At 43.3% G+C, this 26619-nt stretch overlaps 1 protein-coding gene across 1 annotated transcript in view; it reads right to left on the bottom strand.

The window, feature by feature from the left end:
* Positions 1-26619, bottom strand: part of LOC126281967 (nose resistant to fluoxetine protein 6-like) — a 381389-nt gene that overhangs the window by 158604 nt on the left and 196166 nt on the right. The window contains exon 5 of the mRNA XM_049981343.1: positions 7273-7532. Coding sequence (XP_049837300.1) covers positions 7273-7532 — 260 coding nt within the window. The remainder of the gene's footprint in view (positions 1-7272; positions 7533-26619) is intronic.

Below are 26619 nucleotides of genomic sequence, written 5' to 3'. Positions count from 1 at the left end.
TCAAAGATTTTTAAATGCATTTTTGCGTGTTACGTAGGTGCTCAAATAATTAAGTTGTGGTTCATTTCCTCTTCGTATAATTGCTAGTCTTGAAAATCAATCTTCTAACATACTTTACTTATTTCTACTTACAAGGGAATGGTCAGACTTGTCATGTCGAAACCTGTGTTGCTTTTTTTACCACTGAGAGTTAACATTGCAAGAAGTCTGCATGCAGAATTTTAGCTGCTGACCTGGAAGCCTGTAAACAACTTTATGAAGTAAGACACTATTTTTGCATGGTTTCCGCGCTTATAACTGCCTCTTGTACAACCCTGACCTCTCGCTACGTTATACCAACGCCATTTAGGGACAAGGTGGCGTTAGCTACGCGCCGCTCTCTTGCCACAGCAGTGAGAGAGCTGATTCCCCCAGTGAAAGCGATCGTATGATAAACATTCGTTGACAAATATGGCTGATATGTTATCTTCAACATTCTTTCCAAATAGCTATGAAATAGACACAAATGAATATACGGTTTATAACACGTCCAAATTTTATTTCTTGTAATTACCACAAAAATGCGAAATATTTATACAATATTCAAAACATAGGTTTTTTGTGCACCAAGAACATACAAGCAAAGACGACATATGACAGCCCTGCGAATGACAGACGTTGTTAGATGTCCGCAGACAAAACTGGGCTGGTGTTAGGAATGAATCAGGCCTATAAAGTATCAGTATACTTCGAGGAGTGCCACGCATATTTAACCAAATTCTGAAACCGTGGGGACGAAAATTGATAATGTACTACTGATTGTAGCTTGAGGATATTGTTACGGGCCGGCCGCGGTGGTCTCGCGGTTCTAGGCGCGCAGTCCGGAACCGTGCGACTGCTACGGTCGCAGGTTCGAATCCTGCCTCGGGTATGGATGTGTGTGACGTCCTTAGGTTAGTTAGGTTTAAGTAGTTCTAAGTTCTAGGGGACTAATGACCACAGCAGTTGAGTCCCATAGTGCTCAGAGCCATTTTTTTTTATTGTCATGGTGATAGACAGGAAATTGCAGTGATCCGCACACAATAATTTTCTCTGTTAGTTTTCTGTAAAATGCCTTCCACCGACGGAAAAATTCTCTGTCTAACGGTTGAACTACGAGCGGGGTGGAATCTGAAGTATCTCTACTTCTTTGTCAGGGTGGAAATACAGCTTTTAATGAATTAGACCTTTTATGACCTGACCACAAATCTAGAAGGAGAAGAGATTTGTTCCCGCAGAACGGAAGAAAAGCATGACGCATGAAAATTGTAACGTTTTCATCCTTCGATGCGTCTACCACAAAATTGTTTGCGTAGAACTTTGTTCTTTTGACACGTGGTCCAAAACGTCCAGTTGGTTCTTGAAGACACTCATATAGTTTAGGCAGCAATGAACCATCGAGACTAATTATGGGCATTTTATTGTATGAATGGGTGAGTGCAATCGTAGACTGCGCAATCGCCTCAATTTTTTTCTCCCTTTGAATGACAGTTTTCTTTTCGTACGCATTTCTTTTTGAAAACCTGACTGATCTGCATTGTACACGTACGATTCACTAAAACTAGTAATCTTATTTTGGCATTCGTAATAAAAGGTTCTATCATTTCGATTTGTGTCCCTTCATTTTCCGATTTGTTTCTCGATACAAATTTTGTAATTTTTTTTTGCACAATTTCATGTGATCTTTCGAAGCGCCTAATGCAACTTTGAGAAGCTGTAAATTCTTTAGCGCCAATCGCGTTGGCGATCTTTAACGCACAATCACGCAAAGTTGCAACGCTGACACTAAATTACTGTTGTCTGGCACCAGTAAACAGCTCAAAAAGTCGCGCATTTATCTCTGTCGCAATTTCCAGTCGACTCTTACGTCGTCCAGCTTCCTTTTTCCATCTGTACAATTCACGTTCAGAACGGACAAAGCGATACTTATTTTGAACAGTACTGACACGTAGGCGTTTCTTAGCACTTTCCTTCAAGCAATACGTCACCGCTTTTTCTTTGGCTGATATGGTAATTGTATTTGCTGGTGTTACTTTCGGAGATAACTGATGATGGTACGTGGCACTATCACTCGAAGAGTCTTCATGAGTGCAACTTTCGTCGGTGTCTTCGCCGTCTGTAGATTAACAGTCTGCAATATCGAGTGTTTCTAGCCACATGTCTGCGCCATTTACATGCTCGTCTAGAAGTTTAACAACAATGTCGCACACCACAGTCTACACGCGTGTTTTCTGTTGATTGCTTGATTTGGCGTCTGTGGAATATCTACATGGCAAGCAGCAAAATATTTACAGGGTTCGTCATCACCTTTGAGGGGAGACTGATTGTTCACCGTAAAGTGGCTTGCGAAGTATAGATGAACATGTACAGAATATCTTTCAGAAATACGTACCAGAAATTAAAAGGACGAGCATGCCACAGAAACGAATATTCGATTCCCCTTTCCAGCAAAACCGTGCAGCGACATTCCTCTTTAGTAAACGCCGCGATAAGACGGCCGCACTTCCCGACCATTCGCACAACGCTCGCGACTCGCCATTTCCGGGGGAGGCCAGCCGTCACTGCTAGCGCCAAACAGGAAACACAGCCATGTTCGTGATTTTTTTAGGTGACTTCCAGTTCATGTCAGCAGCTGAATTTTTGCATACGGACCTTTTGCACAGTTAAATAACAGTGCTAAAAAAAGCAACACATGTTTCGGCATGACAAGTCTGACCATTCCCTTGTTAGTGTAAGGTGGCAGAATAAATGAAGGCCAATTTCGCACCTTACATAAGAGTTTTACACATCGTTACGGGAAGGTGAATATGACGCATAACCTACTTCAGCGGCAATGAGCAGATTTGCCTATAAGTATGTAATGCAAAAGGGATGATACTCGATGGACAGTATTAACAAACCACTGCTATATAATGTATGTCAATGAGCTGAAGGTGAAACAAGCAGTGAGAGGAAACGTTTTGTGTGGAAGCCAGCGTGGGCAGAAGCAGAAGCCGCACCCCGGGAGGCACTACAGGAAGCTCTTAAGGGGGCACCTCCCGCTGTGAGAGTCAGCGGCTGGACAGGTGACGCATACTGCAGAGCGAGTAACGGACCGCCAGAGGTAGGACAAGAGAGAAGCTTTAGAAAACTGCGTTTCGGAATGGCAAGGAGATCCGAACAATACCAGTGACGCATTCGATCATGTGAACAGTAAGTGGTACACACGTGATAGACACTTGTAACTTGTTAGTAGTCTGGAGCAAGCACAAAACGTCCGATTGGCGGAAACGCACCAGGAAGGAGTGAAGTGTCGAGATTTCTACGCTGTTTAATGATAGGATCCTTGCAATTGGTAGAGAGATTTTCCACAAAATAAGAGGAACGCTCCTATTGGTCGAAAAACGCTGTGTCATAAAGAACAGAACCCAGATGGGGAGAGAGTTTGGCTGCGAGAAGGACGAGAGCCAAATTTTCGACGGCTATTCTCTGAACTGGCGTCGAGAGCAAAACAGAGTGCTTAACACTCTGTACGACGCAGAGGAGAAATTTGTGTGAACAATACATTCACAGTGGCTGACCTCAAGCTAGAAATTAGGTGTAGCGTCGTTGAACTCCAACTGTGGAGAAACGAACGACCCAGTTAGCTAATTGTTCTTGCGAGAACTGAGAGGGAATTATAATATGCATGCTGCTCCAGCCGTGCGTGTATACATCGCCATAGTCCGAGACTAGGAATGAGTTCATATTTTCTCACATATCGAGAAACATAGGGAGAGTTTCTGCTAAAAAATTCAGCAAAGGCTTAGTTAGATTTTAGAGGAATTTCAGTGCGCGAGAGCAGCCATGCAGATGACAACTCATCACAGCTAAAGTAAATACCGAGTGCAGAGGCGTGAACTTGCTGGTTCACCAGCTTGCGTCCACTATAAACTCGGGTGACCTTGGGTAATCGTTAGCTCGACTTACAAAACTAACCATCCTCCATAGACTTCATTGTCACTCTAAAAATACACTCCTGGAAATGGAAAAAAGAACACATTGACACCGGTGTGTCAGACCCACCATACTTGCTCCGGACACTGCGAGAGGGCTGTACAAGCAATGATCACACGCACGGCACAGCGGACACACCAGGAACCGCGGTGTTGGCCGTCGAATGGCGCTAGCTGCGCAGCATTTGTGCACCGCCGCCGTCAGTGTCAGCCAGTTTGCCGTGGCATACGGAGCTCCATCGCAGTCTTTAACACTGGTAGCATGCCGCGACAGCGTGGACGTGAACCGTATGTGCAGTTGACGGACTTTGAGCGAGGGCGTATAGTGGGCATGCGGGAGGCCGGGTGGATGTACCGCCGAATTGCTCAACATGTGGGGCGTGAGGTCTCCACAGTACATCGATGTTGTCACCAGTGGTCGGCGGAAGGTGCACGTGCCCGTCGACCTGGGACCGGACCGCAGCAACGCACGGATGCACGCCAAGACCGTAGGATCCTACGCAGTGCCGTAGGGGACCGCACCGCCACTTCCCAGCAAATTAGGGACACTGTTGCTCCTGGGGTATCGGCGAGGACCAATCGCAACCTTCTCCATGAAGCTGGGCTACGGTCCCGCACACCGTTACGCCGTCTTCCGCTCACGCCCCAACATCGTGCAGCCCGCCTCCAGTGGTTTCGCGACAGGCGTGAATGGAGGGACGAATGGAGACGTGTCGTCTTCAGCGATGAGAGTCGCTTCTGCCTTGGTGCCAATGATGGTCGTATGCGTGTTTGGCACCGTGCAGGTGAGTGCCACAATCAGGACTGCATACGACCGAGGCACACAGGGCCAACACCCGGCATCATGGTGTGGGGAGCGATCTCCTACACTGGCCGTACACCTCTGGTGATCGTCGAGGGGACACTGAATAGTGCACGGTACATCCAAACCGTCATCGAACCCATCGTTCTACCATTCCTAGACCGGCAAGGGAACTTGCTGTTCCAACAGGAGAATGGACGTCCGCATGTATCCCGTGCCACCCAACGTGCTCTAGAATGTGTAAGTCAACTACCCTCGCCAGCAAGATCTCCGGATCTGTCCCCCATTGAGCATGTTTGGGACTGGATGAAGCGTCGTCTCACGCGGTCTGTACGTCCAGCACGAACGCTGGGCCAACTGAGGCGCCAGGTGGAAATTGCATGGCAAGCCGTTCCACAGGACTACATCCAGCATCTCTACGATCGTCTCCATGGGAGAATAGCAGCCTGCATTGCTGCGAAAGGTGGATATACACTGTACTAGTGCCGACATTGTGCATGCTCTGTTGCCTGTGTCTATGTGCCTGTGGTTCTGTCAGTGTGATCATGTGATGTATCTGACCCCAGGAATGTGTCAATAAAGTTTCCCCTTCCTGGGACGATGAATTCATGGTGTTCTTATTTCAATTTCCAGGAGTGTAGATATCCTATCTGTTTTGTAATGGAACACTTCATCTACGATTTTGAGTGACGTTTGCTTCCTGTCTGCTGTCTTCAGATGGATCCTCAAGAAACTGAACTTAAAGAATGGGTATTCCCGTTAACTTTACATACGAACAAAACTTCTTACTTAGTTAATTAGTTTCATGTTCCATGGATAATTTTCACGATTGATGGTACTGATGTGGAACGAATCATTTTACGTTCATATCGCAGATTAGTTTGTACATATGGTTACATCTCGACATTTCTAAGTTTTTTTCATTTTTTCCAAAAATAAAAAAAGATGTAAAGATGTTGTGACTTAATAAGTCCTACCCACTACCTTTTACACATTACATCAATAGAAATTCTTATACGCCATAGAAGGAGAGGTCAAGGAGACACTTCTCAGTTTCCTTCGAAATTTTAATTTGCTGCCTGTCGGGACGTTTTATATCAGTGGGCAAGTAAGCACAAATTTTTTTTGCAGCATTGTGCTAAAGGCCACCTGAGGTATGACGTCATTTTTACTTCTGGTATTGTAATTACGCACCTCATTGTTACTTTTGAACTGTAGTGGGTTATTTACAACAAACTTCATGAGGGAATAAATACATTGTGAAACAGTAGTCAGAATGCTCACCTCCTTAAACAGATGTCTACAAGAGGAGCGTGGGTGAGCGCCACAAATTATTCTTAGAGCTCCTTTTTGCACACTGAAGACTTTATTTCCTAAACATGCGTCACCGCAGAACATTACTCCATATGACATTAAAACTAAACTAAACTCCGCCGGAGCATGTCATGAAGGCCCAACGGTCACCGTGTCATCCTTTGCCGACAGGTGTTACTGGATACGGGAAAAGGGGGGGGGGGGGGTCAAGTGGTCAGCACGCCGCTCTCACGGCCGTATGTCGGTTTACGAGATCGGAGTCGCTACTTCTCAGTTACATAGCTCGTGAGTTCTACCTCACAAGGGGCTGAGTGCACCCCGCTTGCCTACAGCGCTCGGCAGACCGGACGGTCACCATCCAAGTGCTGTCCAGCCCGAAAGGGCTTAACTTCGATGATCTCTGGGGAACCAGTGTTATCACTGCGTCAAGGCCGTTGGCTCCATATGAAATTACTGAACGAAATATGCACAATGTGTCAACTTATTGATTTGTCCCTCCCCAAGATTTACAATGATTGTAAGTGCAAATGAAACTGGGTAAGGTAAGTTGTTTTAGTAGTTCCAAATTGTGCATCTTCCAATTTATACTCTCACCAATATGGACACCCAAGAGTTTTGAAGTTTTCACCCTATTTATTGTTTACTCACCATACGCTACACTTATCATTGATGTAGCACCCGTCGACATACAGAACTAAATATGTTGAGTCTTTTTTAAATTGAGGGTGAAACCACACTCATAAAACTAGTCAGACGAATTCTGTTTGTTGTGTATTAGAAGGAGGATTGTCTATGTGTATGAGAAGCAATAGTGGACCTAACATTGATCATTGGGGAACCACATACGTGATTCCTGCTCAGTCAGAATTATGTACCCTGACTATATTAGTTGATTTCTAAATACAACTTTTTGCATTCTTTTGGTTAGATATGACTTTGTCCATTTGTTGGCTATCTGATCAGTCCCATAAAACTTCAATTCAACTAGGAGAATATTGTGATTCACACAGTCGAATGCCTTAGGCAGATCGCAGAAAATACCAGCCGGAGCTATTTTATGGTTTAATGGTTGAAAATACCGGTGAGTGAACATGTAAATGACATTCTGAGTAGAACAGCCCTAGGACTTTCTGTTAGATCTTTCTATGGGAGGGGTCAACTTACAAGAATGCCCATTCCTTGGGTGCCAACGGAGGTGCAGCGGCCACGCTGCAAGCACTCTGCGGCACGTCGACGGCAGTGTCGTTGGCGCCAGAGGCGGGCAGCAGGTGCTGCAGTTTGTGACGCAGCAGGAGCGCCGCGTCGTCCGCCGAGCAGGACTCCGGAGCGCAGACCGCCCAGCGCAACACGCCGCCGCCGCCGGACGCCGACAGCTGCAGCCGCGCCTCCCACGCGGGGTCTCCCAGGGAAGCAGAGCCTTTGTCCTGGCAACAATTTAGATCATACAATTTTTCTGAAATGGAAATCATCTGTTTGTTTGTACATGTACATCACATCTACAGATTTCTGTCCCATTCCGATAATTGGTTTGTGGTGAGTCGTTTCTTTTATCTTAAAACTGTACTTACTATCCGTGTACGGTATATCGGGAAGAATAAATGATTGAATCTGTTGATGTTATTCTGAATACGTGACGGAAAATTTAGTACGCCAAGCTGCCACAAGTGGCAGCAACAACTGGTTTTGGGGTCACATGACGAGTGCAGTCTGTCAACGTTCGTCCAGGTCTAACCGGAAATACACAGATACGTCCACTGTGATGCTGCACCCAGATGAGGAACCCGTCTGGAAAGAAGACGTGCTGCCTCTCCTGCTTCTGTATTGTGACTGGGCGCGCCACTTCCAACGCGCCTTTGTTGTCTGTGCCGCGTCTAGGGAAGCCAGAACAATATTCATTCATCTGTCAATTGACTGTATTGTGACAGGGCGCGTCACTTCCAGCGCGCCTTTGTTGTCTGTTGCCACGTCTAGGGAAGCCACAACAATATTCATTCAGCTGCCAATTGACTGTATTGTGACTGGGCACGCCACTTCCAGCGCGCCTTTGTTGTCTGTTGCCGCGTCTAGGGAAGCCACAACAATATTCATTCAGCTGTCAATGTACGGTAGTCCTGGCGTAGTCGTACTGACCATGCGCATGCATTTCTTGCAGCAAACAAAACTGTTCCCCGACTGAAGGTGCATCACACGTGGTCGAGAAAACAGTACGAACGGCACTAACGAAGCTTCAACAGTCGGCTTGGAACAAAGGGCCTTTGTTTGTATTTAGGCACATTCCTGAAGTCGTGGTACGCTATGAAGTACTCACACCACAAAAACGTGAAACTCCGCTACCCGAGCCACCATAAAATGAGGCAGCCTGTTGAAGTATCGTGACGGAACAAGGGTCATTCAACTAAAAACTGGGATTTTTTAAAAAGAATCTGTTACGAAAACGGAATACAACACTTACGTATTTTTCAACGCTCTCTCTCTCTCTCAGGTTTTCAATGTATTTACACCGAGGTAACAAAAGCCATAGGATATCCCTTAATATACTATCGGATCTCCTTTTGCCCAGTGCAGTGAAGCGTCTCGATGTGGCATCAACTCAACACGTCGTTGGAAGTCCCCTGTAGAAATATTGAGCCATGCTGCCTCTGTAGCCGTCCATTATTCCAAAAGTGTTGCCGGTGCAGGATTTTGTGCACGATTCTGTCCCACAAACATTCCATGGCAGTCATGCCAGATGATCAGGGTGGCCAAATCATTCGCTTGAATTGTCCAGAAAGTTCTTCGAAGCAATCGCGAACAATTGTGAACCGATGACATGGCGCATTGTCATCCATAAAAATTCCATCCGTGTTTGGGAGTGTGAACGCCATGAATCGTTGCAAACGGTCGCCAAGGAACCGAACATAGCCATTTCTAGTCAACGATCGGTTACTTCCATGTAAACACAGCCCACATTATAACGGAGTCACTATCAGCCTGCACAGTGCCCTGTTGATAGTTGGGTCCATGGTTTCGAAGAGTTTCGATTCCCGGCAGGGTCAGGGATTTTCTCTGCCTCGTGATTGCTGGGTGTTGTGTGATGTCCTTAGGTTAGTTAGGTTTAATTAGTTCTAAGTTCTAGGGGACTGATGACCATAGATGTTAAGTCCCATAGAGCTCAGAGCCATTTGAACCATTTTTTTTTTTTGTTTCGAAGAGTCTGCGCCACACTCGAACCTACCATCAGCTTTTACCAGCTGAAATCGGGACTCATCTGACTATATCACGCTTTTCCAGTCGTCCGGGGTCGAACCGAAATGGTAGCGAGTCCAGGAGAAGCGTTGCAGGCGATGCCGTGCTGTTAGCAAAGGCACTCGCGTTGGTCGTCTGCTACCATAAACCATTAGCACAAAATTTCGCTGCACTGTCCTAAAGGATACGTTCGTAGTACGTCCCACATTTACCTCTGCTATTATTTCACGCAGTGTTGTTTGTAAGCACTGACAACTCTACCCAAACGCTGCTGCGCTCGGTTGTTAAGTGAAGGCTGCCGGTCACTGCGGTGTCTGTGGCTAGAGACAATGCCTGAAATTTAATAGTGTCGACACACTCTAGACATCGTGGATCTAGGAATACTGAATTCCTCAACGTTTTCCGAAATGGAAGTCAGATGCGTCCAGCTCAAACTGCCACTCCGCATTTAAGGTCTGTTAATTCCCGTCGTGCGGTCATAATTACGTCGGAAAGCTTTCCATATAAATGACTCGAGTAAAAATAACAGCTTCACCAATGCACCACACTTTCATATCTTGTGTACTCGATATTACTGCCATCTGTATATGTCCCATCGCTATTCCATGACTTTTGTCACCTCAGTGTATGCCAGCGCAGGACACGTTTCTCCGTTTTCATGAAAAAACAATTTTTAGGGACATTTTTCTATCTTGTTATGCACTGCTGATTGCATCATCAGCGAACCTTGAGCAACTGAGATATTCTTTCAATGGGTTGATAATGCACCGAACTTCCATCTCCCGTTACAGTTCGATGAAGATGTGACTCCTCTTCAGCCTCGTGATGTAACAAAAGCTCCCTGCAAACATCCATTCTACTTTTTTTTTATTCTTTTGTCAAAATTTTTGGAACATCAGTACGGCATGAATAATATGGTAGGCAGATCCGACACTAGTATTCATCGTTGCTGCAATACGCCTGTTTCCCGTACCATCTCATCATCTCTCGCAATGCTTTTCCCAACGACAGCACAGGCAGAGCGTGCTGGGAGTGACGAATCTCCAATAATTGTTACACCCCGTTCGAATTTATCCACCGTCTTGTACACTTGTGTTCGACTCATATAAGTTTCATGATATTGCCATCCGACGATGAATTTCTATTGGTTTCAACCTTTTAGATAACATAAATATAATGACGCTTCTGTGCTCCACATTGGAGCAAACCTACAAGGGTATCACTATCTTGTTTTTCTGGTTGCCAGGATCCACTTCGCGAAACAGATGTGCAGGACATCGCCAAAAAATAACAAAGAAGCACAAACTTGTCAAACTTTTGTATTTCTATGTTGGGTTAGAGCATAACTTCGTACAGTTTTTCAATAAGTTTAACGAACTGAAGCGATGCATATAACAGAGACTAGAGTCATCAATAATATATTCTCCTTCACTATTTACAACAGTCTGCCAACGCTAGAGTAAATTTTCGATTCCGCGACTGTAGAAATCACGTGGTTTTGAGGCGAAGCACTCGTCGAGTCATATTCGGAACGAAATTTCATCCGGAAATGAAGTTCCTTGAAAATTGTTCTATAGAGAGCGGCGAAGGTAAAATCTGAAGGCGTTAAGATCAGGTGAATAAGGTGGGAGCGGAACACCTTCCCAACCCAAATCCAGTAGAGCGTTTTAAGTCAGTGTAGCAGAACGCGGAGGGACGTTATCGCGGAGTAGCATCACTTCACGCAGACTTCCACTTCGATGTTTTTGGAATGCGTCTGCAAGAAGTTTCACTTGTTGGCAATAAATGTCAGCGGCGATGGTTACACCTCGGGGAAGCAATTCGTATTGCACCACACCGTCGCTGTTCCACCAGATGCATAACATAAGCTTCGGTGGATGTGCGCAGGTTTTTGTAAGAGGAGTCGATGCTTTGTTGGGACCAACCATTCCTTTCTTTCCCGTGTATCAGCAGAAAAACGCTATTTCCCATCACCAGTAACGATACAGGATAGGAAGGCTCGGTGTTGTTCACGAGTCAATTGATAACGAACAATCAGAGATGCATACGTGACCATCCGCTGATTTTTGTTAGTTTTGCTTAGAACTTGCCGTATATATAGACCCGATTTTTGAATCTTCCCGCTACATGCAAACGTCGTACCATGGAAGTTCTCTAGTACAATAACGTGGACCACCTTGGATTAAGGACTTTAAATAACCCTCATCAAACCCCGAATGTCTTCCTGAACACACTCATGTCAAAACCATCCTCCATAATCGATAAAACAATTTTCTTGGCGTGCTCTGTCTAATGACATTATCCCCATACGCTGTGAAAATGTTTCTGGCTGCCTTCATTACTGTGATATCTCTACTGAATTGAAACAGAAGAATAACTCGGAAATGTTCCGATTCCCCAACTTAGCTCTCCATTTTCTAGCTCCTATAGCTCCACTCATGATCTGAAAATGACGAAATGAGAATATGTAAACTCAGATAATAACAGTGAACTGCAAATAAAAAATAACAATTGATAACTAAAGCCTTAGAAACATGAACACTAGCGAGCAAAATAAAAACTCTATGAACTTATGCACCAGACCAAGGAAAATTTTCCGGTTGTGCATTGAATGGATCTTGTGAGTCCTCTGCTTTCGAAGGTAAGCAACACTGAGGCAGTCCATGCTGAATTGATGTAGTTATACGACAACTATCCACCATCGTACGACGCAGTGGTTGGTTGATCTAGTCCCTCCAACTGTCATCAAACAAGTCCCAATATCTAAAAACGAGCTGGCAGACCATGTCTCTGACAAAAACCTGGAATTCTAAGGGAAGTAGAGGCCCTGTTGCTCGAAGACCACCGTTTTACAGCCAAGGGATAGTGGAACAATAGAATAAAATTCACGGATCTCTTTTCATGAGTAGTACGACATTTTGAACATCAGAAAGGTCGCTGAGCTCAAGCTATTGCTCACGCTCAATGAAAGTGCCCACCGAAATAAGGCATCGGCAGAAATGTCGCGGCTATGTCAGAAGGACCTACATGAATCCTTTAATCGAGTAATAACAATGTACGACACATTCCTCTCAAGAACATCCAAATTTCAAATGCGGTTTTTGAATGAGAAACCCAAAGTGTAATCTTTCCTTCTATACAGAATGTATATAGTTTTGTGTATCGGAACGTCTAGTATACTTAATGCCAGTATGACATTTACTGTATGCTGTCTTCATGGTACCGAAGACTTAATGAAAAAGAATGTAATTGGCGATAAAAGAACGATAAAGAAATGAAAAGTTAGTATTTAGGCTTCGACGATATCGATTATATTGACATCGGACCGCAAGCTCCGTTGGAGAGGCATAGAAGAACGATTCCCAACCAGCTTTTATGCAGGAAGCAGGAGAATATCCGTCTTAACGGATATTGCAGAACCGCAGAAAATGAATAAGTGCAACTTGAATCCCACTCTTCTAGAATAGGAATCCACTGTTCTAATATCTGTGTGACTTAGTTAAATAATCAGGACGTTACCATCATTCTTTGAATTCTCTCTAAACTCACTTCAAAGAAATTTTTGTGCCATATTCAATTGCCTCCTTTCCAGTGCCGTTCCCATGTATTTATTGAACCTAGCAGTCATTAAAACCGTTCAGTAGTTGCTTAGCAATGTCCATTCTGTAATCGGTATCGGTCAAGAATTATTTGGTTCAGTTGGACAAGTGATAGAGTGTACATCGCTATCAAGCACGGCCTCGTTGCAAGCTCACTCGCAGTCGTAGAAGGTATGGACCAACAGCGTGACAATTTTAAATCTTCGTCTCGGCACATCAGCAGACACTAACACTGGCCAATACAATAAGGGAGAAAGGCGTACCATAGAGACATCTGGAGGCTCAGAGTTGACACCGCAGATATCAACAGTGACAGACGCTGTCACACCAGCTGAAAGTATGCTCAACGGCGACCTACAAGGAGCAGCCAATAAGAGATGCAGCACTTTTTTTTTCTTGGCCAATTTTGGTTGGGAAATGTGGAATTTGTAGTGGGACACCGCGTAGTATTTCTACTCCTCCTCATACAGTTTCATGAAGTTCCGATAGACGGCAGCGCTGTATGCATCCTTCAAAATGGCGTCTGTAACGGAAATGCCTTCCAAGCAGGGAGCTGTCATTGAGTTTCTTTTGAAGGAAAACCATAAATTCGCAGATATTCGCAGGCGCTTGCAGATTGTCTGCAGAGATCTAGCAATGAACAAAAGCACTGTTAGAGTTTGGGCGAGGCGCCTCTCATCATCTTAACAATGTCGCGTGAACTTGTCTGATCTCCCTCGTGCCGACAGGCCGCATGCAGCTGTGACTCCTGCAACGTTGGGACGTGCAGTCACTCTCATTCGAGGTCACACACGTATCACAATGAAACACCTCACTGCACAACTGTACGTCTCTTTTGGTAATCCTCACACTCATCCAGCAGTTGGGCTACTCAAAGGTGTGTGCTGCCCTCGGGATATTTAAGAAACGACTTCAGCGTTTTCGTCGTCACAAAAGTGGAAACGAACTTTTCCTTCTCCATGTTAAAACAAGGCCTCACAGCAGTTTGTACACCTGAGAGAAACTCACAAAACTTCATTGGACTGGTTCTTCTTCTTCTACCCTATGGCGCTCGTCTCCCATCTTTCGACTTCCATCTGTTTCAGAGTACTTGACGGCTCAACACAAAAGTTTTGTCTCAAGTACAGATAGTGTTGAGGATCAGTGGACAAAGCTCAAAACCATGGTACAATATGCATTAGATGAGTATGTGCCAAGCAAGATCGTAAGAGATGGAAAAAGAGTCACCGTGATACAACAACCGAGTTAGAAAACTGCTGCGGAAGCAAAGGGAACTTCACAGCAAACATAAACATAGCCAAAGCCTTGTAGACAAACAAAAATTACGCGAAAATCAATTTTGGTCTTATGACAAAGCGATAGGTGGATCAAAACAAAATGTCCAGACACCCTGTGACCAAAATGGTACTGAAACAGAGGATGACAGACTAAAGGCCGAAATAATAAATGTCTTTTTACAAAGCTGTTTCACAGAGGAAGACTGCACTGTAGTTCCTTCTCTAGATTGTGGCATAGATGACAAAATGGTAGATATCGAAATACATGACAGAGGGATAGAGAAACAATTAAAATCGCTCAAAAGAGGAAAGGCCACTGGACCTGATAGGATACCGGTTCGATTTTACACCGAGTACGCGAAGGAATTTGCCCCCTTCTTGCAGCGGAGTACCGTACGTCTCTAGAAGAGCGTAGCGTTCTGTGACGGTACGTCACATAAATGGACGTTTGGAGAAAGGGAAATGAAGTTTTTGTTATGAGACGTGTGAATTCTAAATTATTTCAAGACTGTGTATGTGTGCGCGACGTATAACAGATAGTAAAGAACATAAGTTATTATTATCAAAACACAAATATCGATGTAATTAACAAAATACAGTATTTTTGGTATAATGTCTGTGTAACATATGCCATAAAGATCAGAGACAATGCTTTGATTGAACTAGCACTCCTGTTTTGTTTCGTCTAGCTGTACGCCGCCATTGTCGTACTGTCTGATAATTAACGTAATTTTATCTGTTTTTTGAAAAATATAATAGAAATTGTTATTATAAAGTGTGTATTATTGACTTAGTTGTCACCTCTCATGATCGCAACCATTAATTATAATTAACAAAGTCTTAACAGAACTTTGCAGCACAGGGAGCTCATCTCCCCTAGCAGGATTTTGTCGGCCATTACGCTGACAGTATTATTTAATTAAAATATCATGTCATAATATTAAATGTTAATGCGAGAGACTTCTCAATTTTGATCTTTCATTAATTTCAAAGTTAAAAAGAGTGAAAATAGATTTCTTTTATTAACATTTAGAATACTGAGTGAATTCAGTATGTTTCATTTTGGTCGCCTAGCGGCATACGAGATTCTCTCCAGTTTTGCCTTGCAAATAAATGAACAAAAATATTGAAACGTATTGCATTCCGCAATATCTCAGTTAATGTTTGTGTAATTTGGTACATGAATAACCAGTAGCCCCTGAGATTAATAATTACAGTTTGCGTAAGAATACGCATATTTGCTTTTATAAATAGCAGCGCCCACACAAACTATTTATTAGAAGGCGGTGAGTCGAGCGCTGTGTTTAAAAAATATTATATCGTGCGTACTTCGGGGCAGCCGATGCCCGTACGAGTGTTATCGCGGTATAAGTTAATTAAAAGTCTCATGCTAGCCCACAATATTTAAAACCACGCTAACCAAAGTCATAGAATATATAGCAATAAAAAGATATACACTTATACAGTGATATGTGGCGGCCAAACACGTGAGGGCCCGAAATTTTATGTACCAACAATAAGTACACAAAAAATGACTGAGATATGGTTGTCCGTCTAGAAAACTATATTTAACAGAAAAATTTTTATGTACGTTATTATATGTATGGGAAATTAATGCCATATATGTAATCTATTTCCATGTACCACAAAATACAAAACTTGTTCGAGATCTAACCAGTGAAGATATATGGACATGAAGCTGACTAGATGCGTACCATTGTCTCGACTGAGATAAAGACAACGCCAAACAACAATAACTAATAAAGGTAAGGGTGTATGTGCATGAGCTTCTGGGCTGGAAACTAAAGTAAGAAAGGATCCGGGGGCCATGCACTGTGTTTATCTTCTTGAATTAAAATTTGTCAGAAGTGAAACTTCCTTGCAGATTAAAACTGTGTGTCCAAACGAGACTCGAACTTGGGACTTTTGCCTTTCGGAGGAAAGTGCTCTACCATCTGAGCTACCGAAGCACGACTCACGCCCTCTACTCACAGCTTTACTTCTGCCATTACCTTTGTCAGAAGTGTTTATTCAATTTGTTTTAACGTCAGCGGATAGGGAAAATTTGGTCAGATTCATTTACAATAACTTAGTACTAGTGATAGAATTCTGAGACAGTGACTAGTGTTCTGGATTTGAGGTCACACAATCAGCTGTGTGAATCAAATAAATGCTAGTGCAATTGATTATCAAAGTAATGTTTTAGCAGAAGTAAAATGTTTCACAGTGCAATGGAAATATTATGAGTGCTAAAGTGTAACTGTTAGTTTCAGAAGTAATAGTAGGAGGTAGCTCCTTCGCTTTACTTGATTTCAGTGTTTTATATGTGCTTTGTGTAGTGTCATTTTTGAGGGAAAATAAATTTTTTGTGTAATCGTGTCTTACCAGTCAGGATTAATACTAGTCGAAATGGTGAAGACACGCCAAGGACAAACGGTTAGTGGAGGAAGATATGTCAGGCTATGACACAGACGAAAATATACAAGAGTTTGCAGTGAGGAACCCACCCGCAATGACAGATTCTCAACTTCCAAAACAGGAAGGTGAGCAGCCTGAAACGGACTAGATATTAGGCACTGATCAGGATCAAGCTCAATTGAGCAAAGAAATCCACTTGATTACTGACACAGGGAAGGGGGATGCTACTGCGTCGACAGCGAATGTTGTACGAGTACCTGTACCAACGACCGATTTTCTAACGGTGCTGAGGGCACAATTAGACATGAGAGACAAGCAACGAGAGCAGGCATTAATTAACCAAGTTACGAACATTTTAGCGGAAGAACGTCTCGAACGTGAGGAAAAGGAAAGACGGGAACACCTTGAGCGCGAACGGAGGGAACAGGAGCGTACGCTCAGTTCCTGGCAAAAATGAATAAAATGTTTGAACAACGTGACAAGGCGCTAGTGTCATATTTGTCACAGGACATCGATGTAAAACAGCAAGTGGCTGAGTTGGTAGACCAGAACAATGACATTCCACAAAAGGTCACGCAATTGGACGAGATCGATGGTCAATTAGACAAAGCTCAGTGTGTGTTGGATAAACAAGTGAAGGATATTGTTAAAACCACGGGTGTGCAAATGTGACCTCCCACTCCTTTCTCCGCCATGATGAATCTCGAGGTGTGACGTCACCTGGCAGCTACTGCAGTTTGTTTACAACGGTATCGCTAAATGTTTCTATCGAAGGTGTGCATGTGAGTTCATGTTACACGTTAGTTTGTGTGTAATTCTTCTCCTGCCGAGTGTTCAGTTGGAAAGGAATTGTTCCGTGAGTCTTGTAGCTTCGTTCTTGGAATTGTGTCTACAAATTCGTCATATTGTGCTGTTGCTGAATGTAGTAATCGTGGACGTAAGACTGAAGGCGTAATCTATCATCGTTTTCCAAAAAATGTTGAACTACAGCATAAGTGGATTGCTCGTTGTAAACGTGAGTACAAAATTAATGTTGATAATGCAAGAGTTTGTTCTGAACATTTTTGTGAAAGCGATTACAAACAAGACTTGCAGAATGAATTGTTAAGTCTACCTACACGGAAACTGCTACAAGATAATGCTGTTCCGTCTCTAAAAATACCAAACTGGCACGGAAATGTATTCGAAGTTTCAGGTCCCAGCACCGCGAATGTCACCGGTAGTGTTCTAACAGAGAGGGAACGTCGCTGTGACACTAGAACAGTAAAAAAAAAAAAGAGCTCTCTCAACGTTGAAAACTTTATCTCCCAAGAAAAGTAAGCTGGACAAATCCAGCAACACAGACGTTTTTACTGATCAGCTAATTTCACTTAAAGACCAGGAAAGTCAAGCAATGAAGAAAGAATTGCTTAGTTTGAAGATTAAAAATGTTCGACTGGAACAAAGAATGAGATCCATGATAGAAGTTATAAAACAAGCTGCATCTATAAAAGGTAATGTGTCTCACACTAAGAAGCACAAATGTGTATGCTCGGATGTGAGAAGTACACTTTCACAGTGTTTCACACCAGGACAAATTCGTTGTCTGTTAAAGAAGAGGAAGCAAGTAAAGTGGTGCTCAGAGGACATTGCAAATGCTCTCACATTGAGAGCTTTGTCTCCTAAAGCATATGCCTACCTGAGGAGGAAGGATTATCCTTTTCCCTGCAGGTAAACACTCCAGACATGGAGTAAATAGTTCAAGTGCCGACCAGGTATTCTGAAACCAGTTTTGGAGTTAATTAAAAGTAGGTCAGAAATGTTGACATCATTAGAGGCGATTGGTGTCCTAAGCTTCGACGAGATGAGCATTGACGGTCGTGTGACTTACGATTCGTCCGACGATGAAGTTCTCGGACCACACAACAACGTCCAAGTCGTCATGGTTAGCAGCTTGTTTTTAAAATGGAAGCAGCCAGTGTATTATGACTTTGATGTTGCGATGTCTAGTGATTTGTTGCAGAATGTCATAAAATAAGTTGAAACAGCAGGAATCCGTATCGTAGCTATTATGTGTGACATGGGACCAAAAAATATGAATGTGTGGAAGCAACTTGGTGTGTCTACATCCAAGACATTCTTTTCAAACCCTGTTGATCATATCAGAAAAGTTTGGGTTATTTTTGATGTTTCACATTTGCTTAAGTTACTAAGAAATCATTTTATTGATGACGGAATCACTTTGCCTGATGGTACTGTGATTACAAAAATGATTATAGAAGATCTTCTTCGACATCAGAAAGGCGATCTTTCGATCAATCACCACATATCGGAGGTTCATCTTAACGTTAGTGGACGTGATCGTCGGAATATCCGAAGGGCTGCACAGATATTTTCACGTCGCACTGCCCAAGCTGTGAGATATGTTCTACATAAAGATCGCGAGGGAATCTTCATTGAGCTCGTGAACGATGTTTTCGATGTGCTGAATTCGAGATACCCTCAAGATGAGAAAGCTCCCATTAGAAGTAGTTACGGGTTTCATATCAGAAGACAGGAAGACTCTCTAAACAGATTTCTTGAAATGGGTTCTAATATTCGAGTAGGAAAAAGAAACAGTCTTCTCCCATTTCAGAAGGGATTCATTATATCAATAAATTCACTCTTTGGGCTTTACAATGATATGAAAAATTCCGGAGCTACTTATATATTGACAGCCAGACTTAATTAAGATTGTCTGGAAAATTTCTTTTCCAGAATCCGAGGCCTTGGTGTCTTCTACAACAATCCCACTCCTTTCAAGGTGAAAAACAGAATTCGTTTATTGATACTGACTGGAAGTGCAAGTTAAATACCTTTGTCTTCTGGTGCTTCGACTTCAGAGGAAAGAAATGAGAATTCTGCTTCTGAAAACTACCCGACACCAGCTGATGAAACTGAGGAAGATTTTGCACGTTTTCTCTCGAGTGAATTATATATAAGAGTAACTGATAAATCATTTGACGTCGTTATAGATGACGAAAACTTGCTCTTAGATTTCGAGCTCAGTGATTCAGTGTGTACCAGTGAAGACGTGAATGACGATGCTCTAAAATATCTAGCAGGATATATAGCATTCAAGTGCAAAAACGTTGACAGTTCTTTGGGAAATACAGCAGGGCAGTGTGTTGTTGATACAGAATTAAGTCTGAAGCAAGACTGGATTACAATTATTTCAAAAGGGGGCCTCATTTGTCCCTCTACTGACTGGTTTGCTAAAATACGTGAGTTAGAAATTATATTTGCTGCTTTTCATGGATCAAATATTTCTCATTGTAATAGAGTGATGGCAAACTTAGCAGATCATATAAGTGCGAAATTTTCCCAACTTAATAGCAAAATAGTTCAGTTATATGTCAGAACAAGAACTTTTATACGGATTAGACATTTAAACAAAAGAGCCAAAATTGATGTGATGAAACGGAATTCGGCAAGGAAGAATCGGCTCTGGTCAGCGTCGCCTTCAGCATCTTCGACGTAGCTTCTGCATCAGCTTTGTAAGGTAAGTTCGAAGATTACTATCTTTCTATTTACAAAAACATGTGTAAAATAGGCAGTACCCAACTGTAAAACATTTACCGTAGTCAGATGCCTAAAACACGAGCATGAATGCGGATGCGAACATCGGCCACTAGTTTTACGTGGCGATATATCGTCATTGCTACTAATATTTAACGCATTTCTTTCGGAAACCTCGTATATAATATGAACATGAAGTGTGTTCAACCCTGTGAGCGCGAAACTTTGCGTTATATGAGAAGAGACGTGACAACAGTTATTTTGCAATCTCTCATATTCTACAAACGGAGACTGCTACGGGATGACGTAACAAGTCGCTGACCAATGAGAGCGCACTAATCCAAGTTGGTACCCCTTTTTTATTCTATGTTCCTTGGTTAAAAGTATTAACGAAATTTCCAACTCGCTTGAGCAGCGAGTTAACGGCTGCTTCCCGCAGGCGGTAGCTCGATTGGAACGGGCCAAGCTAATAAAGTTTACCACGACACTCATTACGCAAACACGATGCCGAAATGTGCCGATAAATGTATGCCGAATGGAAAAAGCTGACTGCGAGAAAGTGCAACCGTACCCGTCAGTCAATTGTTCAGGCGCTGTCACCGCGAACGGAGAGGTAGCGGTACCAACTGTAGCGCAAGTGAAGCACGAGGAACCACTATTAAAACACAGGCAGTTCCAGACGTTTAATGACGAGACAAAGAATGTCCATCCGGTAATATTTATAAAAAGTTTCAGGAGTGTACTCCCGGCATCATGGACCGAGCGCCAAAAGGTTCAGTTTGTGATCTCTTTAATCACAGGCGACGCGGCACTGTGGGCGATGGAAATCGCGGAGCAGTGTCCGCCGTTGTTTGAATTCGAAAGTAAATTTCTTGCCAGATACTGGTCCAGGTCTGTTCAGGAGCGTCTCTGGAAAGAAGTGTATAACCCGGAACCATTCAATCCCCGTTCAGGTTCCTTGAGAAAATATTTGGAAGATACCTGAACAAAACAAGGTACTCTGGGACCAATCCATGCCTGCCAGGGACGTTCTAAGAATTTTGATGGGTAGACTGCCTATAACGATAAGAGAGAAGCTCGTACACGTCCCTGTCACGGACTTGGAGTTGTTTATGGTAACCACAGACTCCCTCGATTTAACGATTTAATACACGAGGATGCCAGGCAGGGAGATCATGGGAGTACAAACAACGGACAAGCGAACGGTAAAGGAAAAAACCAATCCAATAATAGTCCTCGTAAGAACGGGTATTCAAAGAGTGACGCATATTCGCAATGGGAAAACTTAACTAAGAAAGGAAACACTATGAATAGTGTGCCCACTGTGGATGGTCACTGGCATAACACTGGATACAGTACTTACCAGCACGGGCAGTCAAACTCGTCTTCACCAAAAAAAGGTGGAGAAAACTACAATCGAAAGAGACGATGCGAAGGGGGAGGAAATTACAACTTCGGCAATAAAAGTATGACAACTAACAATGAGCAGTGGCAACGGGCATGGCCAGCAAACTGGCAGGCACATCAAAACATGCCGTCAGGCCATGTGCCTGTTAATCACATCAGTGTCATCCCGATGCCGCCGCCTCCACCTCAGTCTCCGAACAATCAGCCACACGTGTACGCACCGCAGTGCACGTCACCAGTTGTGACTGATGATGTTCGAATTACCGATGTGTCTGATCACGTGTCGGCAGGGTGCGACAGGCCGTCAAACTCTGGCCGACCTCTGTAGAACCTTCCCAGACGGTCGGCAAGATGAAGGAGGAGGGCAGACAGAATGTGGGGGTAAATATGCTCCTCTGCAATGACGGATGCGAGATGAAAGATGAACTGACAGTTGATCCGCGACCTGCGGACCGACAAGAAATATAACATGTACAGCCTGCCTTTGTGGCAAAGATAAATGGGGTCGAAGTATTGATGAGCAGTTATTCAAGTGCGTGGATCGTGTGAAAAAGTTACCGAGCCTGCCAGTAGAAAATTGTAGGATAGTAGGTGCCCTACGGGGCTGGGTGCAGCTAATAAAGAATCAGGTGAAGGCAGAGATTGCCCTAGGAAACGAAGCAATACTGTGCTCATTCCTGGTTGTCAAAAATCTCACAGTACCTTGCACCCTGGGCCTTGACGCGCTTAGAGAGTTGAAGGCAGAAATTGACCTCTCCCGTGCCAGATGCACCTTAACCTATATTGTTGTTGTTGTTGTTGTGGTCTTCAGTCCTGAGACTGGTTTCTACATCTACATCTACATCTACATCCATACTACGCAAGCCACCTGACAGTGTGTGGCGGAGAGTACCCTGAGTGCCTCTATCGGTTCTCCCTTCTATTTTAGTCTCGTATTGTACGTGGAAAGAAGGATTGTCGGTATGCTTCTGTGTGGGCTCTAATCTCTCTGATTTTATCCTCATGGTCTCTTCGCGAGATATACGTAGGATGGAGCAATATACTGCTTGACTCTTCGGTGAAGATACGTTCTCGAAACTTTAACAAAAGCCCGTACCGGGCTACTGAGCGTCTCTCCTGCAGAGTCTTCCACTGGAGTTTATCTATCATCTCCGTAACACTTTCGCGATTACTAAATGATCCTGTAACGAAGCGCGCTGCTCTCCGTTGGATCTTCTCTATCTCTTCTATCAAGCCTATCTGGTACGGATCCCACACTGCTGAGCAGTATTCAAGCAGTGGGCGAACAAGCGTACTGTAACCTACTTCCTTTGTTGTCGGATTGCATTTCCTTAGGATTCTTCCAATGAATCTCAGTCTGGCAGCTGCTTTACCGACGATCAACTTTATATGATCATTCCATTTAAATCCTAATGCGTACTCCCAGATAATTTATGGAATTAACTGCTTCCAGTTGCTGACCTGCTATTTTGTAGCTAAATGATAAGGGACCTATATTTCTATGTATTCGCATTACATTACACTTGTCTACATTGAGATTCAATTGCCATTCCCTGCACCATGCGTCAATTCGCTGCAGATCCTCCTGCATTTCAGTACAATTTTCCATTGTTGCAACCTCTCGATACACCACAGCATCATCTGCAAAAAGCCTCAGTGAACGTCCGATGTCATCCACCAGGTCATTTATGTATATTGTGAATAGCAACGGTCCTATGACACTCCCCTGCAGCACACCTGAAATCATTCTTACTTCGGAAGACTTCTCTCCATTGAGAATGACATGCTGCGTTCTGTTATCTAGGAACTCCTCAATCCAATCACACAATTGATCTGATACTCCGTATGCTCTTACTTTGTTCATTAAACGACTCTGGGGAACTGTGTCAAACGCCTTGCGGAACTCAAGAAACACGACATCTACCTGTGAACCCGTGTCTATGGCCCTCTGAGTCTCGTGGACGAATAGCGCGAGCTGGGTTTCACACGACCGTCTTTTTCGAAACCCATGCTGATTCCTACAGAGTAGATTTCTAGTCTCCAGAAAAGACATTATACTCGAACATAATACGTGTTCCAAAATTCTACAACTGATCGACGTTAGAGATATAGGTCTATAGTTCAGCACATCTGTTCGATGTCCCTTCTTGAAAACGGGGATGACCTGAGCCCTTTTACAATCCTTTGGAACGCTTCGCTCTTCTAGAGACCTACGGTACACCGCTACAAGAAGGGGGGCAAGTTCCTTCGCGTACTCTGTGTAGCTCTCCATGCTACTCTATCCTGTGCAAGCTTCTTCATCTCCCAATACCTACTGCAACCTACAACCTTCTGAATCTGCTTAGTGTAGTCATCTCTTGGTCTCCCTCTACGATTTTTACCGTCCACGCTGCCCTCCAATACGAAATTGGTGATCCCTTGGTGCCTCAGAACATGTCCTGCCAACCGATCCCTTCTTCTGGTCAAGTTGTGCCACAAACTTCTCTTCTCCCCAATCCGATTCAATACTTCCTCATTAGTTATGTGATCTACCCATCTAATGTTCAGCATTCTTCTGTAGCACCACATTTCGAAAGCTTCTATTCTCTTCTTGTCCAAACAATTTATCGTCCATGATTCACTTCCATATATGGCTACACTCCATACAAATACTTTCAGAAATGACTTCCTGTCACTTAAATCTATACTCGATGTTAACAAATTTCTCTTCTTCAGAAACGCTTTCCTTGCCATTACCAGTCTACATTTTATATCCTCTCTACTTCGACCATCATCAGTTATTTTGCTCCCCAAATAGCAGAACTCCTTTACTACTTTAAGTGTCTCACTTCCTAATCTAATTCCCTCAGCATCACCCGACTTAATTCGACTACATTCCATTATCTTCGTTTTGCTTTTGTTGATGTTCATCTCATATACTCCTCTCAATACACTGTCCATTCCATTCAGCTGCTCTTCCAAGACCATTCCTGTCTCTGACAGAATTACAATGTCATCGGCGAACCTCAAAGTTTTTATTTCTTCTCCATGGACTTTAATACGAACTCAGAGTTTTTCTTTTGTGTCCTTCATTGCTTGCTCAATATACAGATTGAATAACATCAGGGAGAGACTACAACCCAGTCTCACTCCCTTCCCAACCACTGCTTCCCTTTCATGTCCCGCGACTCGTATAACTGCCATCTGGTTTCTGTACAAATTGTAAATAGCCTTTCGCTCCCTGTATCTTACCCCTGCCACCTTCAGAATTTGAAAGACAGAATTCCAGTCAACATTGTCAAAAACTTTCTCTAAGTCTACAAATGCTAGAAACGTAGGTTTGCCCTTCTTTAATCTAGCTTCTAAGATAAGTCGTAGGGTCAGTATTGCCCCACGTGTTCCAACATTTCTACGGAATCCAAACTGATCTTCCCCGAGGTCGGCTTCTACTAGTTCCATCCGTCTGTAAAGAATTCGGGTTAGTATTTTGCAGCTGTGACTGATTAAACTGGTAGTTCGGTAATTTTCACATCTGTCAACACCTGCTTTCTTTGGGATTGGAATTATTATATTCTTCTTAAAGTCTGAGGGTATTTCGCCTTCTCATACATCTTGCTCACCAGATGGTAGAGTTTTGTCAGGACTGGCTCTCCCAAAGCCGTCAGTAGTTCCAATGGAATGTTGTCTACTCCAGGGGCCTTGTTTCGACTCAGGTCTTTCAGTGCTCTGTCAAACTCTTCACGGAGTATCGTATCTCCCATTTCATCATCATCTACATCCTCTTCCATTTCCATAATATTGTCCTCAAGTACATGGCCCTTGTATAGACTCTCTATATATTGCTTCCACCTTTCTGCTTTCCCTTCTTTGCTTAGAACTGGGTTTCCATCTGAGCTGTCAATATTCATACTAGTGGTTCTCTTCTCTCCAAAGGCCCTTTTAATTTTCCTGTAGGCAGTATCTATCTTACCCCTAGTGAGATAAGCTTCTATATCCTTACATTTGTCCTCTAGCCATCCCTGCTTAGCCATTTTGCACTTTCTATCGATCTCATTTTTGAGACGTTTGTATTCCTTTTTGCCTGCTTCATTTACTGCATTTTTATATTTTCTCCTTCCATCAATTAAATTCAATATTTCTTCTGTTACCCAAGGATTTCTACTAGCCCTCGTCTTTTTAACTACTTGATCCTCTGCTGCCTTCACTACTTCATCCCTCAAAACTACCCATTCTTCATCTATTGTATTTCTTTCCCCCATTCCTGTTAATTGCTCCCTTATGCTCTCCTTGAAACTCTGTACAACCTCTTATTCTTTTAGTTTATCCAGGTCCCATCTCCTTAAATTCCCACCTTTTTGCAATTTCTTCAGTTTTAATCTACAGGTCATAACCAATAGATTGTGGTCAGAGTCCACATCTTCCCCTGGAAATGTTTTACAATTTAAAACCTGGTTCCTAAATCTCTGTCGTACCATTATATAATCTATCTGAAACCTGTCAGTATCTACAGGCTTCTTCCATGGTTCAAATTGCTCAAATGGCTCTGAGCACTATGGGACTCAACTGCTGTGGTCATTAGTCCCCTAGAACTTAGAACTACTTAAATCTAACTAACCTAAGGACATCACACATGTCCATGCCCGAGGCAGGATTCGAACCTGCGACCGTAGCAGTCGCACGGTTCCAGACTGCGCGCCTAGAACCACGAGACCACCGCGGCCGGCTTCTTCCACGTATACAGTCTTCTTTTATGATTCTTGAACCAAGTGTTAGCTATTTAACCTATATAAACCGACAAATTGATCTGGCATTAATGAGGACTCTGGACGCATATGTGAACTACTGCCAGAACGTCCGGGTAACTTTACAGGAGCCTGACGCGTTGAATCACTACAACTATTATTAAGCAACGTATTGAATCAAAAGTAGCCGAATATTCGTACCTGAGCCTGCCACAGCAATCTGATTTGAGTCAAGTGCTGAACCAATTTGCACAAGTGTTTTCAGGAAAACCGGGGATAATAAAAGAGTATCAGTTCGACATACAAGTAAAACCTCACCAAACTTTC

Source organism: Schistocerca gregaria, chromosome 7 (assembly GCF_023897955.1).
Source record: "Schistocerca gregaria isolate iqSchGreg1 chromosome 7, iqSchGreg1.2, whole genome shotgun sequence".
NCBI classification, from domain to species: domain Eukaryota; kingdom Metazoa; phylum Arthropoda; class Insecta; order Orthoptera; family Acrididae; genus Schistocerca; species Schistocerca gregaria.
Note: the sequence above shows the minus strand (reverse complement) of the source record. Positions and strands in the feature narration are given on the sequence as shown.